General features: G+C 43.3%; 1 protein-coding gene across 2 annotated transcripts in view; it reads left to right on the forward strand.

Moving 5' to 3' along the window:
• GNB1 (G protein subunit beta 1) overlaps positions 1-27,264 on the forward strand; it is a 55,072-nt gene that overhangs the window by 15,067 nt on the left and 12,741 nt on the right. For both annotated transcript variants that reach the window (XM_058161077.1, XM_058161078.1), the window contains exons 2-6: positions 18,012-18,119; positions 20,073-20,111; positions 22,089-22,195; positions 25,499-25,562; positions 26,693-26,855. In XM_058161077.1, the coding sequence (XP_058017060.1) occupies positions 18,063-18,119; positions 20,073-20,111; positions 22,089-22,195; positions 25,499-25,562; positions 26,693-26,855 (430 nt within the window). In that variant the 5' untranslated portion in view covers positions 18,012-18,062. The remainder of the gene's footprint in view (positions 1-18,011; positions 18,120-20,072; positions 20,112-22,088; positions 22,196-25,498; positions 25,563-26,692; positions 26,856-27,264) is intronic.

Raw genomic sequence — 27,264 nt, forward strand, 5'->3', positions numbered from 1 at the left:
ACACCAGAATACCAGAGTTGGAAGGGACCTTGGAGGTCTCCTAGTCCAACCCCCTGCTCAAGCAGGAGACTCTGGACCACTTCAGACAAATGTTTGTCCAGTTTCTTCTTCAAATCCTCCAGTGTTGGAGCACTTACAACTTCCGAAGGCAAGCCGTTCCGCTGATTAATTGTTCTAACTTTCACGAAATTTCTCCTTAATTCTCAGTTGGTTCTCTCCTTGATTAGTTTCCACCCATTGCTTCTTCTGCCTTTCGGTCCTTTGAAGAATCGGTTGCCCCCCCTCTTCTTTGTGGCAGCCCCTCAAATATTGGAAAACTGCTGTCATGTCCCCACCTCGGCCTTCTTTTCATTCGACCAGGCGTAAAACGATGCAAACTCGTTTTCCTTGCTGAAAAAAGTACTTCGATGAGCTTTTGATCAGATCAATAATAAGCGCGGGTGCTGCAAGCGAGTAGCAGAACGTGGAGAAAATCCAAGCCACGCGACGTGGTTTTTCTCTCTCTCCGTGACACAGAAAAGAGTTGGTGTGGTCTGAAACTGTACAAGCGTCAGGGTGTGGTTTCCCTTTTGTTCTGATTACTAATGAAAATTGGAAAGGAATGGTGAGGCTTTTTTCTGCGTTTAATTTCATGCCTGCTTCCTTCCTCTGGTGTGTTTCTTTTCTCTCTTTTTTTGGTACTTTTTTTTTTTTTTAAATAAAACCTTGCAACCGGGTAACCAAGAAAAAAAAGTGTTTATTTTTACAACAATAAGTGGGTTAGTGAAGGTTTATGTTATTTCAAATGCTTAGTCATTGCCTTACTGTTGGAAATAATGCCATTTTATCTGTTCTGTTCCCTTCACAATTTGCCAGGCATCAGACACATTATTTCTTTTATCCATTCTAGTTGTCACGCTGTTAATCAGTGCAGCAACCAATAAAACAACGTCTTTCCTAAAGAAGCTAACACAGAGTAGTTAAAAAGCTGCAGACTACACTTTATGGATATGCCATCTTGCGTCTACATTCTGTGCGTGCAGAATGACATAGTACACAATTCAAGCAACAATCATGTCCCTTGTTTGCTTTAAAATAATTTAAAAGCTGAAGAACGATAACTGCTAATAACAACATCAGCTGGAAAATCCCTAATACAGCTCTTATCCTAATGGTAAAACTACATATTTAAGATAAGCCACTCCAACCCTGACACTAATTTACTCCACGGGGGCTGCAAAACGAATATAAGGAGCCTTGGAAAGGGGGAAATTACAACGTAAATGCTAATTCTGTGTCTGTGTATACACAGAAGACTTTTTGTGTCCCTTTTCTAGGCTGGGAGTCAGTGTAGTCAACTTAGCCCAAAGCCAAAATATGGATAGCATGATGGGTTAAAATTCGACTACCTTCTCACGATTTTAGCATCATTGCAACCTTTTTTTCATTTTAGGACTGCATTTTATTCCAATTTCATTTTAAATTGGCTTTTATCAAATTTTAGTAATAAAATTGTTTCTGGAACTCTGCACTTTGAGATGGCCCAAGGGCTTAAATCAATAAATAAAGATACAGAATTCAAATTTGCCCTTGATTGAAGACATTCTTCTTTCTTCCTGAGCTTTCAATAATATTACCTCATTTCTTAAACCTTCATATATTTTTTTAAGTAGTTGACTTAATTTGCATCCTACGACAAGTTATTGAGGAGGGCTTGATAAAGCCGGAATTTTATTTTATTAATGGGAAGAAGTAGCAATTCTAGCCGTGTGGGTTTCCAACAGAAAAACACCTGGATTTGTAGCTGACCCATAAATTATATTAAGCTTCTGACTGGATGAACAGGTAGGTATGCGGCTCTCTGAAAAAAGAAAATAAACACATGTGGGGTTATTCACCTGTCTGGGAAGAACTAATGACTGGTACAGTATCTTGTTTTTCACACTATTTTTCTCCCTGCCCAACTGTAAACAAGGAGTGAGGAGTTAATTGGGGATTTTAACTCACTGGAGGGTTGATCGATGTTGACAAAGGAAAACACTGGGGGTTAAGGTAACGAACAGTAAGTTCTGCACTTAAGAATGAAGAAATATATAAGTTAATTTTGCATATATATGTGTACGTGCAAAAGCAACATTAAAATCCATGAGGAATTTGGTTTAAAGGACTGCACTTTGGAAAAACTTTTGGAAATCTTAACTAACAGCTAGTCTATAAGGGACAGGGTCTGCTGGGAACTTCCCCAAGGGAAGGATGGATATACACCTGGGTACATCATAGTTTAGGAGCACGCTAGGCCAACTGGTTGCCTAGATACCTTTGCCTTCAGCATCTCTTGGACGGGTGCATATACAGGTAGTCCTCGACTTACAACAGTTTGTTTAGTGACCGTTCAAAGTCACAACGGCACTGGGGAAAAAGGTGACTTAAGACCATTTCCCACACTTACGATCATTGTGGCATCCCCGTGATCACGATTTGGACGCTTGGTAACCGACTCATACTTAGGACGGTATCATATTTGCAGCCTTTTGACAAGCAAAGCCAATGGGGAAGCCTGATTCACTTAACGACCATGTGACTGACTCACCAACCTCAGGTGATTCACTTTTAACTGTGGCAAGAAAGGTTGTAAAACGGGCCAAGACACACTTAATAAACCGCCTCACTTAGCAACAGAAATTTTGGGCTCGGTTGTGGTCGTAAGTCGAGGACTAGGCTGTATTCAGGAGAAAGCGTTACTTTAAATAGGCAGAGCTCCACCACTCGGCATAAGTCCAAATGTTATTCAAAAGGAATACAGAATTATCTGTTTTTTGGACTCGTAAGGTTTCTCCTTGGTCCCATGACTCACGGCGGTTAAACAGGTGCAAGGGGGAAAAAAGGCACCATATTGGGTTTTGCGTAAAGGGTTTTGCACTGATGATGTTACCTAGTTGGGTAATGAAACATCTGTAAGAAAACCACCAAGCTCAAGAGATTTAAAACATTTAGATGTTTATGACAGCCACAATGGAACTGTTTATAGCAGAACCAGCTGGTAGATGTACGTCATTTTAAGGCAATAAACAACATATAGAGGTTGCCGTTGACTTACGACCACAGTAATAAGTCACTTTCTTCAGTGCCGTTGTAACTTAGAATAATCACTAAATTTAACTGTTGTAAGTCCAGGACTACCTGGGCTTATTAAGCTGCCTGGTTTTTAAAACTGATAGCAGTTGTAAACCTTCACCCTTGAAAAACTCGCCCATTAGGGTCAAAGGGATGAAACTATCCTGCCGTGGGCCACATTGTGTGTTAGCGGTATTTTCCAAAAACAGAGCTGGAATTTTCTTGTTCTCCAAAGCGCCTTTTGTAGCGAAGACATCCAGATTTAATTAGGTAGGTGCCAACACCCAATCACCTAAAGCAACTTCCCCATTCCAAAGTTGAATCAAAACTTTTGCCTTCTACCTGAGTCTTTTTACATTTGGCAACATCCCGTACTAGGTTATGTGATTATTCCAGGGGTGAAATGGTCTGAAGTCTGCTACCGGTTCGCTTTGCTACCGGTTCACTTTGCATACGCGGTGCGTGCCAAATGTGTGATTTGCGCACATGCGCACCAAAGGCACTACCGCACAGTGCTGAAAAAGGATTAAGAAGCCTTTTCTAAGGTAAGTAGAACAGCAAGGGGATGGTGAATAGCTGTGCCATGCGATTTATATTAGCTTAAAAACAGGATTTCCTCATTGGAAATATCAGTTTGCCTGAACCAGTAGCATTTTTTTTTACTACCGGTTCGCCTGAACTGGTAGCTTTTATTACTACCGGTTCGGGAGAACCGGTCCAAACGGTAGCATTTCACCCCTGAATTATTCCCAGCAAAAGATATACAATCCAAAAGTGGTGCAGTGGCCTAGAGGTGGAGCTCTTGCCTCACAATCAGGAGGCTGTGAGTTCGATCCTAGGTAGAGGCAAATATTTCTCTCTCTGGGCACAATGAGAATATATCTGTTGAACAAAACTCCGCATTGGCAACAGGAAAGGCATCCGGTCAGGAAACACTCAGCTCCATTCAGTTGCCTAAGACTCCATCCCGCAAGGGTCTTTATGGGGTCTTTAAAAGATGATGATGAAAAGGTGTCCGATCCAAACTTCAGTTGATTACTTGGAACAAATATAGCCCTTGTGTCTGTCTGCATTTTCTTTCACCCTGCTTCCTTCCTCCTTTTTTCCTTTTACATTCTTCTGAATGCTGCTTTTTGGAGTTCTGTCTTTGGGGTTATCATTTCTCCTGTTTACCTGCTGCAATCCTTCCTTCCCCTCTTGTTTTGGATATGCAAAATTGCCGGGGAGCTACCTTCCACCTTGTCTAAACCAAAAACCACCTTAACTTTGCAATGTAAAATTCTGGACCGTCCTTTAAAACTTTTCATGGAAAATAGCTGGAGCTTTTATTTATTTTATTTATTAAATTTTTATACCGCCCTTTTCCTGAAGGACTCAGGGCGGTGTACAGCCAAGGATAAAAACTCAATATATATACAATTAAAACCAAAATTTAAAACAGAGCAAATTACAAAAAAGGCCAACATTAAAAATTTGAAAATTTAAAACCCTAAAACAATAAAAACCCAATTTAAAATTTAATAAAACTATTATGCCAGTCCCGCTTGAATAAATAAGTATGTTTTTAGCTCACGGCGAAAGGTCCGAAGATCAGGCACTTGGCGTAAGCCAGGGGGAAGTTCGTTCCAGAACGTTGGAGCTCTGACAGAGAAGGCCCTGCTCCTGGGGGCCGCCAGCCGACATTGTTTGGCGGACGGCACCCTGAGAAGACCCTCTCTGTGAGACCTCGAATGTCATAACCCTGAAACCTAAAGCTTGCTGGCTGCCTCTTTTGAACTTGAGTTGGACCGTTTTCCATGAATCTCTTCCGGATGGAGCTGTTCCTGTCCGCGAGCAAAATCTGAATTAAAATGGGGCGTTTGAGAAGAGACCTTGCCTAAATGCTTAACACCCAAAGCATCCTTCTAACTTGCAGCTGTTTCATCAAATCGTTTGCACTTGGAACACTCGGTTCCAACCAGTAATTTGGAGAATTGGGTTGTACTCGGCAGGACCTTTCAACCACCCTCTGAAAAATTAAAAAGAATTTAAACGGTGCTGCTTTGTTCAAACAACTCATTCTCCCGGGCTTTGGGGGGGGGGCGGAATTTCCACAGTTCTTAAAAAAACTTCAGTATTGAAGTGAAAGTTGAATGCGTTTGAAAGTCGACTGTGGTTGGTTGGTTTTTTTCATCGCCTAGACGATGAGAGGGAATAAAACTGCACCGTTTCATTTCTAATGCAGTTATTTTTTGAGATGGTGTTTAAAAGGATTTCTGTTGACAATAATTAACGGACCCTAGAAGATACTACTTTTCTGGTTGGAAACTGGTTTGAGATCAATCAAGTCAGTGGAACAGCTTGCCTTCAGAAGTTACGGCTGCTCCGTCACTGGAGCCTTTTAAGAAGAGACCGGACAGCCACCTGTCTGGAATGATACAAGGTCTCGTGCTGGAGGAGGAGGTTGGTCTAGAAGATCTCCAAGGTCCCTTCCAACTTCCATATCTAAATCAGCTTCTTTTTAGAAGGCTATTCTCAGCCAGTTGACTGCAATTGAACAAGATGCATTTTCATGATTAGATTGATTATTTGCGATCCAATCCATGCCAGCTGTTTGAGATCACTTGGGTAGATTTTCTCCAGGGTGGCCTGTCACCCACCTGTCCCTCTAGGTCTCCTACCACCATTGTAAGGGAGTTCTTATTGCTGGTCACCTTCTCTTTCTTTCCGTCTTTCCCAGCAGCAGAGCTTTCAAGAGAGAGCTGGGTCTTCCCATAAGTTTGATATCTTCTATTTAGATACTCTACTACTTTTCAGTTACTAGGACAATTAACTAATGGAACAGCTTGCCTCCAGAGGTTGTGATTGCTCCGTCATTGGAGGCGTCTAAGAAGAGATTGGGCAGCCATCTGTCTGGAATTGTACCGGGTCTCCTGCTTGAGCAATGGGTTGGCTTAGAAGACCTCCAAGGTCCCTTCCAACTCTGTTTTATTGTTCTGTTGATTTTTTTACAAAATCCGCCATGCATCTATGTAAAAGCAAGCTCCCATTCTTCTTAAATACACCTTTTTAAAAAAAAAAAACATGCTGTTGCTACAAATGGTACGAGGTCAAAATGCCATTTTTGGATATATTTTATCTGTCAGATCTTTGGGATAGGTGGACCACCTACAAATTGAATGCGTCCTTTGTATCTGGTGGGGGTTTTACAAGTAGTCCTTGACTCAGTTGAGCCCAAAATTTTCCATTGCTAAGCTAGACTGTTGTTAGACTTGCCTCATTTTAGGACCTGAATTTTCCACATGGTCAAATGTGGTCAAACCAGTATTTATTTATTTTATTTATTTATTATTTAGATTTTTATACCGCCCTTCTCCCGAAGGACTCAGGGCGGTGTACAGCCAGATTAAAAAACAGTACAATATACAAATTAAAACAAAAATTAAAATAACATATTCTATAAATGGCCGAAAATTTAAAACCGTCAAATTTGACCCATAAAATTCATAAAGTACCCCAATTAAAATTATTAAAAATTATTAAAATTCAAAAGTTTAAAAAATTAAGCCAGTCCCGCTTGGATAAACAAGTGCGTTTTCAATTCACAGCGAAATTATTATTATTATTATTATAAGTATTAGAGATGACCAAAGTGTTAACATGGCCAGTAACCACCAGTAACCAGTAGTTTCATCTTTGAGATACCAGGAGATTTGGGCAGTTCAAATGAGTATAAAGGATTTATTGCAAGCTTAAGCTCTCTACAAGAATCTGACCAACTAACAGTCAAGGGAAAAGTGCGGGAGATAAGGAAGGCACTGAAGATCTGCTGCTGGCACGCAGGGAGTCATGACGCAGTTGACCCCTCCTTCAGTTCAGGCTGCTCATCTCCTACACAACCTCTGCTATCCAGGCACATCAAATTCCTCTATTGCCTCCCCCCATTTTCCTTGTCTATTTCTCACTGCTAGATAAATGTTCTTCTCCTGTCCAGTTATTATATCTGGCCCCAAAGCCCTTGTTCTCTTTAAAAGACACTTGCCCCCTCCTTCCCACTTAGCCAGAACAGCAGTAATAACTGGAAACCAGTTAAAGAAAAATGAAGAAATCAGTGTGGGGGAGAGAGAAACTAAGAATAAAATATGACAAACAGACACAATCTGCATTTTAGCTCCCTGCATGGTTTGAGCAAAGTATTGCAGAGTTTGGAGAGGCTGTATTTGCCTTTTTTTTCTTTTTTCTTTTTTTTAAGTTGGTTTCCTTTGTTCTTGAGCTTTGCAAAGATGCAGCCTTACCCACTCCTGTGTTTTTTTTCTTCTTTTGCTTCTAAGACTGAATGCTAAAATTACAGGCCTGTTGTCACCGCACATTTAAGCCCCGCGGAGCGAAAATAGCTTTCCTGTTTTTTTGTTTTTTAATTTTCAAATTCCAGTGGCATTGTTTCACACCAGCATTTAGCTGCTGTGGACCGTCTGTGCCTTGAGCGACAGCAATAAATAGCTTTCCCCACCCCACCCCTTCGGTTGAAAAGAACGCCCAGGGATTTGACTGCAGGAAAGATGTTTTGGGCGGCCCTCGTGCTTTTGACCTGGCGAAACCGGGACCTCACCACAATCTTTCAAGCTGTAGCAGAGATTTGTCTCATAATGCTGAGACTGATTTGCAGGCAAGGATGGTTGGGAAAAAAACTGAATGCCATTTGGGGGAACCAAGTCAGTTGGAGTTCCTTTCCATGGTGGGTTGGCACCCGTTCTTGAATTTTTGTGGGAATTGAGGATGGCATTGTAGCCTTCTGTCCTGGGGTCACGCAAGGAAAGCTTCAAAAGGGGCTTTAATTCCTGCTTTCATAACCCTACTTTACCCACTGGTTAATACAAATTAAACACGTCAGGGCTGAATGTTTAATCCGAGATGCGTCGGCAGCCGCAGTTCCTAATTGGTCTCCGAGGGATGAGCCGTTCCTCTCTCACCTGTACGCCATCGCTTCAAACAAATTGGGACTTTTTAGTTTCATAAATTTTGCATCTTCTGCAGAAGGGGTGTGTGTGTGTGGGGGCAATCCAGGTAGCAGGAGTTTTTAAGACGGATTTCATGGAAATTAGAACGCAGTGCAGCAAACCCAGGAAGATAAATATGGAGGAAAAAGCTGGAAAGCGCAGCTTATCAAAGCCAGGCATTACCTTTACCATTGGTTGGTTGAAAATGGATCACACAAACGCCTGGAGAGTTAACCAGCTGCACAGATCGGCTTAGAAAATGGGGCTAAATAGGAGGGCATAGCGCAAGGGTGGGGGGCGGGGGTGGGGGTGGGGGTGGGGGCGGGCCCACCCACAGGTCGCCACTACCGGTTTATCCGAACCGGCTAAATATCACCACTGGCACACTTGGATAGAGCCTTATAATTTCCAGATCAGAAAAAGAATTCCGCTCCAAACGGTTGAATGTTATCTTCCAGGTGTTAACTCCAAAATAGAAAAGAAATTGACTTCAACTCCCTCTCAGCCATAATTCACTTGATCGCTATTTTAAGCCTCTACTAAAAATATATCCAGAGGAAGGTGCTAAATCATATTTGAATCATTTTATTCTTTAATATTTGCACAAAAGCATGTATTTCCCAAGGAAATGTGTTTTTTTTTCCCCTTCAAGTATTTTAAACGTAAGATTTGACACTCCTAACCACTTTTGAGTGGTTGAGAGGGAGTTGAAGGTTGAGAGGGAGTTGAAGGTGAAGCAAAAGTCTCGGCAGAAATTCTAATACAGGTAGTCCTCAACTTACTTAAGAGTTTGTTTAGTGACGTTTCGAAGTTACAACAGCGCTGAAAAAAGGGACTCAGGACGGTTTTTCCACACTTAACGACCGTTGCAGTGTTCCCATGGTCATGTGATCAAGAATTCAGATGCTCGGCAAACTGACTCGTATTTACGACGGTTGCAGTGTCCTGGGGTGTGTGTGTGTGTGTGTGGTCAGGTGATCCCATTTTGCGACCACCTGACAAGCAAAAGTCGATGGCTTAACAACCGTGTCACTAACTTAACAAATGCAGTGATTGACTTAACGGCTGTGGCAAGAAAGGTCATAAAACGGGGGCAAAGCTCACTTAACAAACGTTTCGCTGAACAGAAATTTTGGGCTCAGTTGCAGTCATAAAATCGAGGATTACTTGTACATCATTGCTCCGGAAGGATTTTTTTTTTTTTTTTAAATCACTTGAATTATTATAATAGTGGTTAGAATGCAGTATTGCAGGCTGGCTCAGCCAGGAGTTCGAATCTCGCCAGGTTCATGGTTAACTCAGCCTTCCATCCTTCTGAGCTTGGTAAAATGAAGACCCAGATTGTTGGGGGCGATACGCTGACTCTGTAAAACCGCTTAGAAAATGTTTAAAACACTGTGAAGGGGGTATATAAGTCTTAAGCGCTATTGCTATTGCTTTAACTGGTTAATGGGGGAGCCTTTTTTTCCTGCTGTCTGATTTTATGCAGAAAAAAAACCTATCCTTGGATATTACTGCCTTGTTAATGTTGTTATGATTTGGTGCCTTGTTTAGGCAGATCCCAGGTTTCAAAAGCTAATTCTTGTTTCAAAGAAGTCTGTTCAAATGATTTGCCAGCCGTTGGATTGCATCTCCCAAGGAATCCCAATGTTGTGAATTGGGTGAGATTAGAGGTTTGGTTTAGGAAGCTTTGGAGATCTGCCCATGTAGGGAGCCAAGAATCTCCAAGAGAAAACGAGATTGCAGCGGGAGGTCGCTCTCTTCCGGGGTCAGGTTCACACTGCCATGACAGTTATTCCACGTTTTCGCTTGATATTAATAATTCTTGATTATGGCTTGTCTTTGGTTCCTTCATCAGCTGCAGCCCTTCTTGAGTGAGGATAACTTCGTTAAGGTACTTATGTGATGAAGCTTCTAGGTAGTTAGATTACAGGTGGTCCTTAATTTACAATATTCCCTCCATCCCTCACTTCCTTCTCTCTTGCTTTCTTTCTCCTTCCTTCTCTTGCTTTCTCTCTGTATCACTCTCCTCCTTCCCTCCTTCCTTCCTTCTTGCTTTCTCTCTCCTTCCTTCTCTCTCTCACTTCCTTCCTTCCTTCCTTCCTGTGTTCTCTCTTTTCCTTCCTTCCTTCCTTCTTTCCTTTCTTCTCTTTCCTTCCTTCTCTCTTCTCCTTCTTTCCTTCCTCCTCCCTCCTTCCTTCTCTCTTTCCTTCCTTCCTTCCTACTTTTTCTCTCTTTTCCTTCCCTCCTTCCTTCCTTCCTTCCTCCCTCCCTCCTTCCTTCCCTCCCTCCCTCCTTCCTTCCTTCTCTCTTTTCCTTCCTTCCTTCCTTCCATCGTTCCTTCCTTCCTTCCTTCCTTCCTTCTCTCTTCTCCTTCCCTCCCTCCCTTCCTCATTTCTAAACTGCCCATCACCTTAAAGAGGGACTGTAGGCGATAAGTGACCATTTGAAATTACGACATTAGTGAACAAAGTGACTTACAACCCCACGGACACAACCGAAATTCAGGTGTCTGGCAACCGGCATGTACCATATTGATACCAGTTGCGGTATCCCGGGGTCATGTAACCGCCATCTCCGCCCTTCTCAGCCAGCTTGCAACAAGCAAAGTCAACGAGGAAAGCCAGGTCTGCTTAACGGCCACCCGACTTGCTTAACAACTGCAGAGATTCGCTTAACCATGGGAGAGGTGGGGAAAAATGGTTGCGAATTCAGGTGCAACTGATGGAACGAACTCCTTGTTTGGCATGGAATTTCTGGCCCCGCTTGTGATCGTAAGTCGAGGACTACCTGCACTTTTAAAGGCATTCTATATGGGGCTGACCTTGGAGACAGTTCAGAAATTTGGGAATTGAATTTTTTCGGATGAATGGGAACCGCATCGTATCGACTGACAGTTTTGCAAGCACGGTCCGCTCCCATCGGGCAGATGGATATTTGTTTAAAATATCCAAGCCAGGATGCCTCTCCATTTTGGGAGAAGTGTATTAGGTGAGGGGAATTTTTACTTTGGGATGGTCCCTTCAGATCTAGCGCTGACTCCTTTTGTTCTTCTTATTGTCCAGCCTTTTCCATTTCTATTTTTGCGTCAGGTTAATGGCTTCTTCCTTTCCGTTTTGATGTCTTATTGATTATTTGTTTTCAGTTGGGTCAGTTTTCGATTTTTCATAAGATCCAGCTTGGAATGAAGGCTTCTTATTAGGGGGGGAAAAAACTTAAACACAGGAAGATTTAACTGTAAATATTTATACAGGTAGCCCTCGACTTAGGACTACAATTGAGCCCAGCATTTCTGCTGTTAAGTGAGAACATTTGTTAAGTGAGCTTTGCCCCATTTTACGAACCTTCTTGCCGCAGTCGTTAAGTGGATCACTGCATTTGATAAGTTAGCCAGGAGGGGTTTTCTGGAACGCTGACAACCCGGTTGTTAAGTCAGTCAGGTTTCCCCATTGATTTCGCTTGTCAGAAGGTCACAAAAGGGGAACACATGACCCCGGGACAAAGCGATGGTCGTAAGTATGAACCAGTTGCTAAGCATCTGAATTTTGATCACGTGATCTGTGGGGATGCCGCGAAGGTCATTAAGTCATTTAAAACGGTAATCAAGTCACTTTTTTCAGTGCCTTTTGTAACTTTGAATGGTCACTAAACGAACCGTCGTAAATCGAGGAGTACCTCTATATGCAAATGCTGGAAACTTTCACCTCTCAAATCTTTGAAGAAAGGGCCAAAAACTCAGTATTAAGATTTGGAGCGTGCAGATAATTAATCAAAGCCGCAGTCCTTTTGTTAATTCGAAATTTAGCATGGTATTTAAATGGAATCAATAATTGGTACGGGTGGCTGGCGCAGACCCCCCCACCACTAAAGTTGCAACCTCAACCCCTATTCACAAAAAAAAAATAACAGCTTTACCTTGTTAATTGTGGTGCAAACAGCGCTTGTTTTAATTTCATTTTGAAGGACAATCTTTTTGGGGCAACTACTGTGGGGTTTTAAGATAAAACCCGGGAAGAACTCTTGCTGTGAATATTAGCACGGCACAGTCAGCGACAAATAATTAGGATTTTAATTTAAATGGCTTAACAGCAGTTAACTAGGTGAGTTTAAGTAATTAGCATCACTTTCTTCAATTGGTTCACTGCTTCAAAGATACTGGGTAGCATCCTTTGATTAACTTAGTCCTTTCTCGATCTTTTTCGGATTGTAGCATCATTTGGCTAAGAGGCAAAAAAACCCACCCACCCTAATTTAATTTGTGTTAAATTGTGTGTGTGTGTGGGAGATATGATAGCACCGTTGGAAAAAAAACTTGCTGGTAAAATACAACTCTTATGCCGAGAAAATATTTTCCAGGTTAACTTTGGTTTTGGTTCAGTTCGTTGCAAGTGACCGTTGAAACGGCGATTCGAGTTTGTTTTCCCCCCGTTTAGCCGTTTGGCTATAAAAATGGCTTTTCTGTTGAAAAGTGGCTGATTCATGAATGTGCATCTGGAAAATGCTTCCTAGATCTTTGACTATTTTGAAATTGTTGGCAAAGCATTCATGCGTTCATTCGATTTGTCATGCCCTGGTAAGACCAGACTTGGAATACTGCATCCAGCTTTGGTTGTTGCCACGATATAAAAAAAAGATGTTGAGATGCTAGAAAAAGTGCAGAGGAGAGCAACAAAGATGATCGGGGGACTGGAGGCTAAAACACACGAAGAACGGTTGCAAGAACTGGGCATGGCCAGTCTAAAGAAAAGAAGGACTAGGGGGTGACATGATAGCAATCTTCCAATATTTGAGGGGCTGCCCCAAAGAAGAAGGGGTCAAGCTATTCTGCAAAGCACCCGAAGGCAGAACAAGAAACAATGGGTGGAAACTAATCAAGGAGAAAAGAAACCTGGAATTAAGGAGGAATTTCCTGACAGTGAGAACAATTAATCAGTGGAACGGCTTGCCACCAGAAGTTGTGGGTGCTCCATCACTGAAGGTTTTAAAGGAGAGACTAAACAACCATTTGTCTGAAATGCTATAGTTTCCCTGCTCGAGCAGGGGGCTCGGACTAGAAGACCTCCTAACTATACTTTGTGGTGCTGCGTATAGAAAAGCCACAATGAGACGAGGAGGGGGAAAAGAATCTCGTACATGCTCTGAATTTTTTGGAGTAAAGCAAACTTGTCTTGTTTGTAGGGCAAGAATTTTCACACCTGCTGCTTTCTTTGCATTGAAACTGGGCAGAAAATTAGATGACCTTTAAAGGGCCTTTTTCTGTGCTGGTTGTCCATAATGCCAGGCGTCTTACGATGAGACCTCGCCTGTCAGTAGCTCAACCCGATCAAAAATTGCTATTAAAATAGTGGCTTCAGGCATTTTAAATGAATTAGGGGCTCAGTGGTTGGATGGAAAGGTTGAGCTGGCAATTTGGAGGGGGCATTTGCTGTGCAAATGAGAAGCAAATGTAGAATTAAGGAGAAATTTCCTGACAGTTAGAACAATTAATCCGTGGAACAGTTTGCCTCCAGAAGTTGTGATTGCTCCAACACTGGAAGTTTTTAAGAAGAGATTTGGATGACCATTTGCCTGAAGTGGTATAGGATTTCCTGCCTGAGCAGGGGGTTGGGCTAGAAGACCTCCAAGGTCCCTTCCAACTCTGTTACTTAGTTCTATTCTACATCTATAGTTGTTTTGAAGGCAAGTGGGTGTTTTGGCGTCCTGGATCCCATTTTATTCATCACCTCCATCAGGCTGCAGACTTCAAGCTTGCTAGCTTCAGAACATTGCAAAATCCATAATTATCAGCCCTGAAACTCATTCTAAGTATGCGTGCGATAAAGTAACTGGTGATTTTTGCATTAACAGGAAGCTGGTGGAGAAAGGCCATAGTCTAAAAAAGATTCGTTTTTCTAGGGATAGTGATGTGGAGTGGAGTGGAGTAAAGTAAGTTGGAAGGGACCTTGAAGATCTTCTAGTCCAACCCCCCCTGATTAGGCAGTCACTAATTGTAATTAGAACCTGTTTGGTCCTAATTCTCATTTCAGGAAGAGCCGGCTTGAGACAATTCAAAAGAAACTCTTCGCTGACTTGTCCCAAAGGTGCTTTTTCAAAAGGCAAGCTGGGTTTTGTTTTTCCTTGAAGACGTTTTGCTTCTCATCCAGGAAGCTTCTTCAGTTCTGAGCCAGTCCGTCAGAACCGATGAAGCTTCTGGGATGAGAAGCGAAATGTCTTCAAGGAACAACAAAAGCTGCCTTTTGAAAAAGCACCTTTGAGACAGCCGTGACCTGGATGGCTGAGTGTCTTTACAGATTCTCTCTAACTATTTTGAATTACGTCAAGACAGGAAGAACTGCCCCGCAACTCTGCCCTATGGCCCTTTCATCATACCATCTCTGTTTAGCTTCTTGAAACAACCGCCGGGATATAGAGGCTAGACTTAAGTTCATCCAGGCATCATCTTAATTGGATTTGCCCCAGTGGCTAACTCGAGCCGGGAGATTATGAAGGATTAGCGATGATCCTGCAATCCAGAACTTCAGAGATGCTCCTGAGTGTGTAGACACGTTAAGGGCTGCAGGTTCAGACTGAGGTAGCTCCTGTAACATTGTTTTAAATTTATTTATCAGTGGTGGGATTCAGCCGGTTCTGGTTAAACTGGTTAAATTTAACGGGTAGTTAAATTGCTGGCTGGCCCCGCCCCTTCCAGGAGGCCCAAAACGGGGCGTCGGGGTGTGGTGCTCCCCCCAGCCTGTTTTCACTCCCAGGAGGCTTCAGGGAGGCCTACTAGGCCCAAGACGGGGCGCGGGGGGGTGTCTTCCCCCTCCCCGTGGCCCGTTTTTGCTCCCAGGGGGTGCAGGAGGCCGTGTTCTGCTTGTCACACACCCCTGGCCACGCCCACCATGGCCACGCCTACCCACCACTGGTTACATTCGGATTCAAGAGCTTCAGAATGCTTCCCCTCCCTTTTCCCCCCATCTCCCAACCACAATTTGGAGGGGGGGGGTGTCTGAGAAAGAGAGATTGCCACGAAGTGTGACTTAGTGGGCTTAGTTGGCTAAAGGAGGACTTGGCCACGGGTCCCCCCAAATTCCACCGACGGCTCCACCGTCACGTAGCTAATAAATAATAACAGAATTGGAAGGGACCTTGTAGGTCATCTAGTCCAGGGGTCTTCAACCTTGGTCCCTTTAAGAGTTGTGGACTTCAACTCCCAGAGTTCCTCAGCCAGCTTTGCTGGCTGAGGGACTCTGGGAGTTGAAGTCCACAACTCTTAAAGGGACCAAGGTTGGAGACCCCTGATCTAGTCCAACCCCCCTGCCCAAGAAGAAGAGCCTACACAATTTCTGACAGTCCGGTCTCTTCCTGAAAGCCTCCAGGGATGAAGCTCCCACAACTTCTGAAGAACAGAATAATAACAGAGTTGGAAAGGACCTTGTAGGTCATCTAGTCCAACCCCCCCTCCCCCCCACCCGAGAAGAAGAGCCTACACAATTTCTGACAATGGAGAACCTGGATGGTGGTTGGGCTCCAAACTCTTCAAGCAGAACCTTGTCTAGAACGCTCGTGCTGGAGGAATAAATTGTAATTTTGCAAATACTCTCTTTTTGCCAGGGTGGACGTTTGCCAGCATCAGATCAGCTTTGGAGATGGGTCTTTTGTTGCTAGAGTTGAGGGGAAAACAGCTGGAATAAATCCAGTCCACTGGGATTTCTTCCACAGGCTGCTATTTCTGAAAGGCAGGATGTTTTATATATATAAAACAGTGACTGTTTTCTTGGGGAGGGGGAGAGAAATAAAAGGCTAAACCTGAAAAGGGGGCAAATCTACAAGTGGTTCATCAAGTTAAAAGAATTGAATTATGTTTATAGATTACAAAAGCTTTTCTTAGATTCACTCCTGAATAAGAACAGGAACAGAATAGAATAGAAACAGAACAGAACAGAATTTTGTATTGGTCAAGTAAGATTGGACACACAAGGAGACCTTATGCACCGGAGACAAATTCCTTGTGTGTCCAGTCACACTTGGCCAATAAAGAATTCTGTTCTGTTCCATAGTCCTGTTCTATTCTATTCTATTCTATTCTATTCTATTCTATTCTATTCTATTCTATTCTATTCTATTCTATTCTACATTTTATTTCTATTCTAATTCTATTCTACATTCTATTCTGTTCTGTTCGATTTGATTCGATTCTACATTCCACATTAAACATTCTGTTCTGGTCTATTCTACATTCTATTCCAGTGACGGCTAACCTTTTAGCCATCGCGTGCCAAAAGCGGGGGGGTGGGGTTGCGCGGGGGGGGGGTTGTGCATGTGCTTGCCCACACCCATAATTCAATGTGCCCCGTGCCTCCCCCACACATGCTCGCATGACACACACACCCTGCATTCACCATGCTTTTGGCATGCGATGTCACAGTGGGCCTACTTTCTGGGGCTTTCTGGGAGCCTGGGGAGGGCAAAAACGGCCTTCCCCCGCCCCCGGAGGCCCTCCAGAGGCCGGAAATAGCCCATTTCCTGATTTCTGGTGAGCCTGGAAGGCCCGAATATCAGCTGGACCTGAGCTAGTGCAACACTCATGTGCCCACAGATATGGCTCTGCGTGCTACAGGTTCGCCATCATAGTTTTATTCTGTTCTGTTCTGTTCTTTCTTATTCTAGTCTGTTCTGTTCTATTTTGTTCTGCCTTCTATTCTGTTCTATTTCTCAAAGGAAAATTCAAGAGCGAACCCAAGAAAAACATACAGAAATATCTAAAATCAATAACAGGCGAAGTACTATTTCTATTACTTTGTTTTCTGTATTTCTTTTAGGATCTGTACGGAAACCTCTTTGCTCAAGATTTTTCTTTTTTTTTTTTTTTTTTAAAAAAAGTTGTTTCTAATTTTAATCATGAATTCTGCTTCAGATGAATCAGTGTAATTATTTTATTTTGTTTCGTTTAATCAATTCCCATCCCAGAGTTATTGTTGAATAGAGGAATCAGCCAGCAGTAAAATGCACAATTATTTTCTCCTTTGCAGTCTTTTGAAAACCAATAATAGGAGAATAATAGAGAAGCCTGCATAGTTTTACAAATGTTGTATAATTCAGCATTACAGGGAGTGCTTGACTTACAACTGATCGTTTAGTGACTGTTGAAAGTTACAACAGGACTGAAAAAAAGGGACCACTGTTTTTCATACTTAACGACCATTGCAACATCCCCAGGGTCATGTGATCAAAATTCAGATGCTTAGCCACTGACTCGTAGTTAGGACGGTTGCAGGGTCCCTGAGTCACGTGATCCCCTTTTGCAACCTTCTGACAAGCAGAGTCAACGGGAAAGCCAGATTTGCTTAACAACCTTGTCACTAACTTACTTAACAACTGCAGTGATTCACTTAACAGCTGTGGCCAGAAAAGTCATAAAATGGAGCAAAACTCACTTAACAAATGTGAGCTGCATAAATTTTGGGCTCAATTGTGGACGTAAGTCGAGGACTGCCTGTTCTTAGCCCAAGATTTTGAGATGATGTGTTTGTCAGGATTCCGATGGATGCCCTAGAAATCCAGTTATTAGGAGCTTCATGTTGGCACATTCCAAGTGAAGCCAACTCTGACTCCACATAATTTACAACCCAGACTTAACCCTATTCCCCACCCCCCCCACTCCTCCCAGGGTGTGTCATCAGTCACATTCGCCAACGGAGCAATTTCACAGGTTGTAGAGATCACTCCCCTCTGGCTGCTGTGGGTAACCCTGGGAGACAGCCTTGAGAGAGATATGTCTGGAATGTGCTTTTGTTTTTGGCTGCCGCGCTGCTTCACCGTTTTCCCATCCCCCTTGGCTATGGCAACTGAAGAGCGAGTTGACATTGTGTGCATGTCGGTATAAATATTCGGTTCACTATATCTTAAATTAGATGAGCAAAAGATTAGCCGAGTCACACTCTCTGTTTATTTATTTTGCAGGTTTTTAAGCTTTTAAGGAGTGTCAAAGCTGCACACCTTTAGCGCGGGAAGATGAGTGAACTCGATCAGTTACGCCAGGAGGCTGAACAACTAAAGAATCAGATCAGAGTAAGTATTAACTTGTTTCCTCTCCTCCTTCAATGAAATATTCCTGAGATCTTTGATTTATAGAATTTTCAAAGATTTGGGCTTGTGGGGTGGAGTATCTAAAATTGGCTTACGACAGATATTTTCATTAAAATGAAAAAATCATTAAAATTAAAGAATTGTATAGAATGAAAGGCATCGTTGGGCTGAGATACAACCACATTAAAATATGATATGATTGCCTATTTATTCCCTATGACTATCATTAAGTGTTGTACCTTATGATTATTGATGAATGTATCTTTTTTTTTATGTACACTGAGAGCCTATGCACCAGAGACAAATTCCTTGTGTGTCCAATCACACTTGGCCAATAAAGAATTCTATTCTATTCTATTCTATTCTATTCTATTCTATTCTATTCTATTCTATTCTATTCCATTCCATTCCATTCCATTCCATTCCATTCCATTCCATTCCATTCCATTCCATATTTTCTATTCTGTTCTGTTCTGTTCTATTCTATATGATATGATTGCCTATTTATTCCCTATGACTATCATTAAGTGTTGCATCTTACGATTCTTGATGAACGTATCTTTTCTTTTATGTACACTGAGAGCATATGCACCAAAGACAAATTCCTTGTGTGTCCAATCACACTTGGCCAATAAAGAATTCAATTCAATTCAGTTCTGTTCTATTCTATTCTATTCTATTCTATTCTATTCTATTCTATTCTATTCTATTCTATTCTATTCTATTCTATGACTATCATTGAGTGTTGTACCTTATGATTCTTGATGAATGTATCTTTTCTTTTATGTACACTGAGAGCATATGCACCAAAGACAAATTCCTTGTGTGTCCAATCACACTTGGCCAATAAAGAATTCAATTCTATTCTATACTATTCTATTCTATTCTATTCTATTCTATTCTTATTATATTATTATTTGCAAACAAAATGAAGCTTTCCTATCTAGCTTGCAGAGCTTGGATTCATTGAACGAGTTTACCCAAAATGCCAATATTGCAGAATATACAGCCTCATGCTACATAGTTAAGCTCCATTTCATGCTGAACTAACTAAATTATTAATGTAGCTTAAATAGAAAATGATCTTTAGATAGATTTTTACTCCAAAAGCATTTTATTAAAATGAATTTGATAAAAATCAGAAAAAGTCCTGAGGTGTTTTTTTTTATCATTATTTTTTTAAATATCATCAATTTTTATCCACCCCAATGGACTTCAGTCTCATGCTAGTCGGGGCATTCTGGGAGTTGAAGTCCACACATCTTAAAATGCCTAAGGTGTTGAGAAACAACTGTTCTTAAAGGGACTCCTGACCAACATTGAAACTATTGCTATATATATCAGGGCAAAGGAATCTAACCTCATTACGGACGAGATGATATTGCCTTCAATTCTAATCTTCGAGCCAGCCGAGCAGCAGAATCGTGTTTTAAATCTATCCCCTCCGGATGGAAAATCTACGATGGAATTCCCTCCCTAACCGCGAGTCACGAGATCAAATTTGGAGCGGCTGTTTAACATTTAGGCCAACGTGGGCACTGTGCAGAACTGATGCCGCTTGCGATGCCCAGCGGAAAGGGGTTTCATAAAGAGATTATCCGGCTTAGCGTGTCTGAAACCTTTTTGCACCCGTCCCTCCCCCTTCATCCCAATCACCCTTTTTTTTTTCCTTTTTTGCCATTTGATCGAGGGAGATGCTGGCTCTAATAGGCTTTCTAAATTCTTAGCAGATTATAAGCTTCCGATAGATGGAGAAGGGATTCCCTCCTCCGAGGTATTTATGTATTGCACTTTCTCTATCGGGACGCAGCCCCGCAACGGCGAATGGTCGTTTTAAAACAGAAGCAGAAAAAAACCACGGGTTTTTCCCCCCTGTTTATTTGACTGTTTTTCTCCTCTGCAGGCATTCACACATTCTTTTCTTCTTTCTTGCAGGATGCTAGGAAAGCCTGTGCTGACGCTACCTTGGCCCAGGTAAGGTCTGCGCCGTGTGTGTGTGTGTGTGAGAGAGAGAGAGAGAGAGAGGGAGAGAGAGATCTCCAAGTGTTTTGTGTCCCTTAAAAATGGCATACAGGGGCTCATTGACTTACAACCACAACTGAACCCAAAATTTCTGAAGTGGTGTAGGGTTTTCTGCCTAAGCAGGGGGTTGGACTAGAAGACCTCCATAGGTCCCTTCCAACTCTGTTATCCTGTCCTGTCCTGTCCTATCCTATCCTTTCCTATCCTATCCTATATAGTCTCTGTTCTGTTCTGTTCTGTTCCGTTCTATTCTATTCTATTCTATTCTATTCTATTCTATTCTATTCTATTCTATTCTATTCTATTCTATTCTATTCTATTCTCTATTCTATTCTATTCTCTATTCCATCCCATCCCATCCTATCCACTTTTTCTTCTCTTCTCTTCTCTTCTCTTCTCTTCTCTTCTCTTCTATTCTATTCTATTCTATTCTATTCTATTCTATTCTATTCTATTCTATTCTATTCTATTCTCTATTCCATCCCATCCTATCCACTCCCTATTCTAACCTATCCTTTTCCTATTCCTATTCTTTCCTCAACGAAACAGTTCTTTAGGTGAGTTTTGTCACATTTTGCGTCCTTTTTTCCGCCGCCATTGTTCGGTGAACCACTGCGGTTGTGTAGCTAGCAGCACAGCTGTTAAGTCAAATCTGGCTTCCCCATTGATTTTGCTCGTCGAAAGGTCGCAGAAGGCCATCACGTGAGCACCACCCCAACCCCCCCTCTCCCCGGGGACATTGCAACCGTCATAAGTACATGCCAGTTGCCAAGCAGCTGAATTTTGATTCACATGACCCTGGGGAGCCTTTCATAAGACTTTTCTCCTTGAAAAAAAAAAGCCTTCGTTTTATTTTCTTAAATGATGGCCTAAGTCGCTCTGTGCAGGTGTCTTCTTAGGGTGCTGCCACTTGAGAGGTTGGGTGGAGCCCAGCTTGCCTCCCTCAAACTAGGTTCAGAAGACTTACAGACAAGAGTTAGCCACGAATGGTATTTATCTGGGCTCTTTACGCCAGACAGCAGGCGTTACATTTTGCTAAGCTACGACAATAGTTCTAAACATTGGGGTGGAGAAAGGGGGAAAATTCTGTTTTCTGGGTTACGGAGCTCAATAGTTAAGTGGCGGGGAGACAGCGCAGACAGACAGGCGTTGTGTTGTTTCCCTTGTGGTGTTTACACTACAAACCTCCAATGCTTTGATTGCCGTGGTTTCTTAGAAAGTCTGTTTATGTTGGGCAGCCAAACCCTTTTTTGTGACACCTTCGGGGATTTTAAGGAGCTCCCCTGGGCCCTTTGGTACTTTGCAATAATAAGACCCTTGCAGGCATACAACCCCTTTTCCTATGACCTCATCCTCTAGGGCAGGGGTGCGCAACCTCCGCCACTCTTAAGATTTGTGGACTTCAGCTCCCAGAATTCTCTTGGGGAATTCTGGGAGTTGAAGGCCACAGGTCTTCTAGTAGCCAAGGTTGGATACCTCTGCTATAGTGTATATTTTCTCTCCCGCTCTCCCTCCCTCCCTCCTTCCTCCCCTCCCCCCTTTATACTTTCTCTGTTTTTTTTCCTCTCTCCCTCTCTTTCCCTCTCCTCCTCTTCCTTCATCTCTCTTTCTCCCTCTCCCTCTCTGTCTTTCTCTCTCCTTCCTTCCTTCCTTCCCTCCCTCCTCCCTCTCTCTCTCTCTCTCCCTCCCTCTCTCTTCCTCCTTCCTTCATCTTTCTCCCCCTCTCCTCTCCTCCCCTCTCCTTCTCTCTTTCTCTTCCTTTCTCTCTCCTTCTCCTTCCTTCATCTCTCTTTCTCCCTCTCCTCTCTCTCTCCTTCCTTCCTTCCTCCCTCCCTCCTCTCTCTCACACACACACACACACACACACACAAAACCCCCTTTGGGCAGTAGCTGTTGTTTGACAGATGATGTGCAATTCTTCTTTTTCAGATTACAGCCAACATTGATCCTGTGGGTCGTATTCAGATGCGCACTAGAAGAACACTGCGAGGACACTTGGCCAAAATTTATGCAATGCACTGGGGAACCGATTCCAGGTAAGATACCTGCGCTGGACAGGTTGTCCCCCAACACAAGGTTGGGTAATAAGGATTCCTCCCTTCTCATGAGAAGAGGGAAGGATTTACCAAAAAAAAAAGGGAGATGGGAGGAAATCGGTGGGCCTGAGCAGAGTCCTGGTTGTGCTGCTCTTTCTGCAATACAACAGGTGGCCAATAATGAGTCTCTCCTGCTATTTTTCCTCGATTTATGACTAGTCCTCTACCTACGACCATAATTGGGCCTAAGATGTCCATTGCTAAGCAAAGCAATTGTTAAGTGAGTCACCCCCAATTTTGCAATCTTTTTTGGCCACGGTCATTAAGAATAGAATAATGAATACCTTGATGAACGTATCTTTTCTTTTATGTACACTGAGAGTATATGCACCAAGACAAATTGCTTGTGTGTCCAATCACACTTGGCCAATAAAAATTCTATTCTATTCTATTCTAATAACAGAGTTGGAAGGGACTTTGGAGGTCTTCTAGTCCAACCCCCTGCTTAGGCAGGAAACCCTATACCAGTTAAGCAAATTGGTGCCGTCGTTCAGTGAGTCATGCGGTCGTTAAGGGAGTCTTGGCTTCCCCCCATTCGCTGTGCTTGTCGGAAACTGGCTGGGAAACGTGACAAATGGGTGATCATACGACCCCGGGAACGCGGCAGCCATGATGAATACATGCTGGTGGCCATTAGCACCTGAATTTGGATGATGGGACTGCAGGAATGGTTGTTAGCTAAGGACCAACTGCGAGGCACAATTTTCAATACTTTTGGAACTTTTGAACGGTCCCTAAACAAATGGTTGTGAGTCAAGAACGGCTCCTAAAAAAGCGGTTGTACGTCACTTCGACCATAGTGGTGGGATTTTTGTCACAAGCTTCGGGCTAGTTCATTTTTTTTTTCCTTGCGGGGAGTTGAGCAAAGCTCCAAAACACAAACACACACAGCGGAGGAAAGGTTTATTTAAACGAAGCCACCACCGTCATTAATAAAGTTTTACGATGGTACTTTCCTGCTCCAGAACGGAGGAGAACAGTATGCGATGCTGACAAGTAAAGTTAACATTTATTCTTCTTTGTTGACAGAGAACTGGGCTCGTTTTTTTCAAAAAGACAGCAGCCCCTTTCTTACCCCCACCCTTTTTTTGGGGGGGGGAGAGAAATTGACTAAAGCTGTATCGGAAGGGCTGTTTTTGATCCAAGGAAAAGAATCTTTACTAATGGCTCGACTTTTGTTTCATCGAGTCAAATAATCCGCGTTCCTCTTTTTTTTTTTTTTAAACTGAGGTTTATGAACTGTGTCACCATGGCATCCCGACATAGAACAAGCTGGAAGTTAAAACGCTAATTATACAAGCAAAGTTTACAAACACCCTTTAAAATATGTAAATTCAACACAGGAACATGCTGTGCAGTGATAAATAGCATATAGGGAAAGGGAAAGGTTCCCCTCGCACATATGTGCTAGTTGTTCCCAACTCTAGGGGGCGGTGCTCATCTCCATTTCAAAGCCAAAGCACCAGCGCTATCCGAAGACGTCTCCGTGGTCATGTGGCTGGCATGGCACAAGGAACGCTGTTCCCTTCCCACCAAAGGTGGTCCCTATTTTTCTCCTTGCATTTTTTTACTTGCTTTCGAACTGCTAGGAGCTGGGGCAAGTCATGGGAGCTCACCCTGTTACACAGCAGCACTAGGGCTTTGAACCGCTGAACGGCCGGCCTTTCGATCGACAAGCTCAGCATATATACTGTATGTATATAGTGTATATAATAGCATATATACACTATAAAATACTACAATCAGTGTTAATGTTGTGTCTTGTCCGCTCTCACCGCAGCCGGGGTCTGCTTATCTGCTCCCGAACACGGAGGAATGTATGCCTCCCGGCCCCAGTCCTGGCTCCATGCCCAGACAAGCTGCAGAGGAGGGGGCACCTCCCGGTCCCAGCCCTGGCTTCATGCCCAAGCAGGCTGCAGAGGAGGGAGCACCCCCCGGCCCCAGCCCTGGCTCCATGCCCAGGCAAACGGAGCAGCTAGACCCCTCCCCATCCTCCACAGCATGTGAGCCTGAGGAAAGTTTATTTCCAACAGCTGCTGATTGGAGTGACCCTCGCATCAGAAGACTGGATAGGCGGAGGCAACAGAAGGAAGGGAGGGGCAGGCCTTAATGAGTGCTGAGTCATGGAGCCACACCCCATGGCCTATATAAAGGATCTGCTTTCTGGCAGTCTCTGAGTCAGGCAAAGTCGAACTTATCTTGCTGAAGTCACTTACTGGTCTCCTGCCTCCTCTGAGGACTTTGCTAGGACTTTGGGCAGAGCTGCAGAGGCAAGCCTGATTCGGATTTCCCTGACCCGGCCGTCAGCGGAGGAGTGGGACACGACAGTTAAGCTCTTTGCAGATTCCCGGATCTTTGTAAATCTCGTAGAAAAGATCTCAAGGTGGAACTATCAGCAGATCCACCCCGGTTACTTTCAGGTCAGTTCTGATCAATGCACTTTCCCGGGTTCAGCATTGTATAATATAGGTACTCCTCACCTTACAACTGTTCATTTAGTGACCATTCAAAGTTACAAGAGCCCCGGAAAAGGCCACTTACAACCATTGTAATCAGCGGTGGGTTTCCAATATACGGCCGGCTTTGAAAACGTCCCTAAATAGGACGGCACAGAGCCCGGATGGGCAGGCCCACCCGTGGTCTCCACTAGCGGTTCGCACGAACCGGCTGAGTAACACTTCTGATTGTGATGTCTCTGAAGTCACATGATCAAAATTCAGGCATGATTGCCGCGTCACAAGGTCACATGATTGCCGCTCGCGACCTCCCCTTCCAGCTTCCAATCAGCAAAGTCGATGGGGGAAGGGAAGGCGGATTTGCATAACGACCGTGCGCTTTACTCAGTGACCATTGTGATTCACGTAACGACCATGGCACACACAAAAATTGTAAAATTGGGCACGACTCGCTTAGCAGCCTCTCTGCTTAGCAGTGGAAGTTCTGGTCGCGATTGTGGTCGCGATTCAAGGACTTAACCGTACAGGTGGTTCCTATGGCCGAGTTTGGGATGGTTAAGTGGCCATTTGAGAAAGATACGCACAGGTGGCTGCACTCCAAACTTCGGGGTTTAAACAGCGCCGAAGCCATTGAACACGGTTCCTGGGTTAAAGCTAAGGCGATGTGGTTTGCTGGGAAACTCTAGTGAAGGATTCAATCAATTGATCAAGGCCAGTCTGGACCAGTTCACTCTATGATTATTAAAAACAACACAACCCATTTATTCTCCCTTGTCTGCTCTTCTAGGCTTCTGGTTAGTGCATCACAAGATGGAAAACTGATCATTTGGGACAGCTACACCACAAACAAGGTGAGAGATGAATCAAATGTTCTGGTTGTTGTTGAATTGCAGCAAAGCCATTCAGAGTTCAACACAACTTCGCCCCATAAAGCCTGTGTTCTTTTTAAAAAGCCTGCTAGAGCCCTAGTGAAGAGTTTAAGATACATTTCCGTTACTCCTTTAGTTGCAAGCCAAAATTCTTTCTTGAAGCCACGGACAAGTTTAGCCTGTGCTGCTAATGTTAATATTACTTAAATGTAATGTTACATTTAAGAACTTCTAGCTGGGTGAAAAACAGAATTCTAGCAGGAAGTGGAAATGTTTAATAGTTTGCAGTGTTACAGAAGAGCTACTTAACCTTGTAAACATTTTTCCTATCACTATGTTTTCTCAAAGATACCCAACAGCGCTATCTTATCAGATGTTTTAATTTTCTCGATTCCGGTGTGTTTTCTCCCAAAATTCATTGCAACACTTGTAAACTTAGAGGGAACCAGCATGTATAGTACTTAAAGTAGTGAAGATTAAGAGCAGGGAAACCCAGGGTCTTGTGTGTCCACCCTCCACAGCCATAAAAGCTCCCTTGGGGAGTTCAAACCACTCAGTGTCTCTCCGTCCAACCTACCTCACAGGGCTATGGTGGGGAAAAATAGGAGGAAACAAGCAGCCCATTTGCAAGCAATTCCATGCTAGCAAAACTCAGATACAGAATAGCAGGGTTGGAAGGGACCTTGTAGGTCATCTAGTCCAACCCCTCTACGCCATTTCTGGCAATCCAGTCTCTTCTTGAAAGCTTCCAGTGATGAAGCTCCCACAACTTCTGAAGGCAATTTCTTTTCCATGGGTTGATTGAGAGGCCTTTTCAATAAACTGCTGCCAAATAAAAAAAATAACCGCTTAAAAAATAGCAACACAATGCCAGATCAGCTTTTTAGAAACCACAATTCATTTTCTGGGCTGAGAAACGCCAGTGCAGTTCCATTTCTTGTGTGTCAAAGTCTGAACAACTTTAGCCTTATTTCAGGATAATTTATTGGTAAAATAGGACCCGCCTCCAATTTGCCAGGAAATTCACATCCCTGCTCCTTAACTGCCAGCTAAACATCTACCTGCTCATGTAAGCCTATTTGCTTCACTAAATTTTCTGTATTTTTGGCTAGGTCCATGCCATCCCATTGCGTTCCTCTTGGGTCATGACCTGCGCATACGCCCCTTCCGGAAACTATGTGGCCTGCGGTGGTCTCGATAACATTTGCTCCATTTACAACTTGAAAACACGCGAAGGCAACGTCCGAGTAAGCCGTGAGCTGGCAGGCCACACAGGTACGTCCATCTTGCATCCAGGCTCAGTTCCTTTGACCCCTGGCTAATGCTACATCCTTGTTTGTTGGCCTCAGAATATATCCCAAATTCTGGGTAATTTTTATGCAACTCAAGGGAAGGCTCGCCTTACGTCAGGCGGTAATTCTTGGAACAGGTAGACGCTCAGCTCAGGGTTCTGCTTTTCCCAGATATGTGGACTTCAGCTCCCAGAATCCCCAGCCATCTTGGGATGCTGGGAATTTCAATCTATGAATCGCAAGCTTTTTAAAAAGGAGGCTAAACTGGCTGCCTCCTTGTTCTGTGGTTGTATGAACTTCACTTCTCCAGATTGAATGTAGCATAGAGGCAGGGAGTTTGGCTAGGATATATGAAGGATCTCTGGGTGAGCAGTTGCGGTGGCCTAGAGGTA

This window comes from Ahaetulla prasina, chromosome 18, assembly GCF_028640845.1.
Source record: "Ahaetulla prasina isolate Xishuangbanna chromosome 18, ASM2864084v1, whole genome shotgun sequence".
Classification (NCBI taxonomy): domain Eukaryota; kingdom Metazoa; phylum Chordata; class Lepidosauria; order Squamata; family Colubridae; genus Ahaetulla; species Ahaetulla prasina.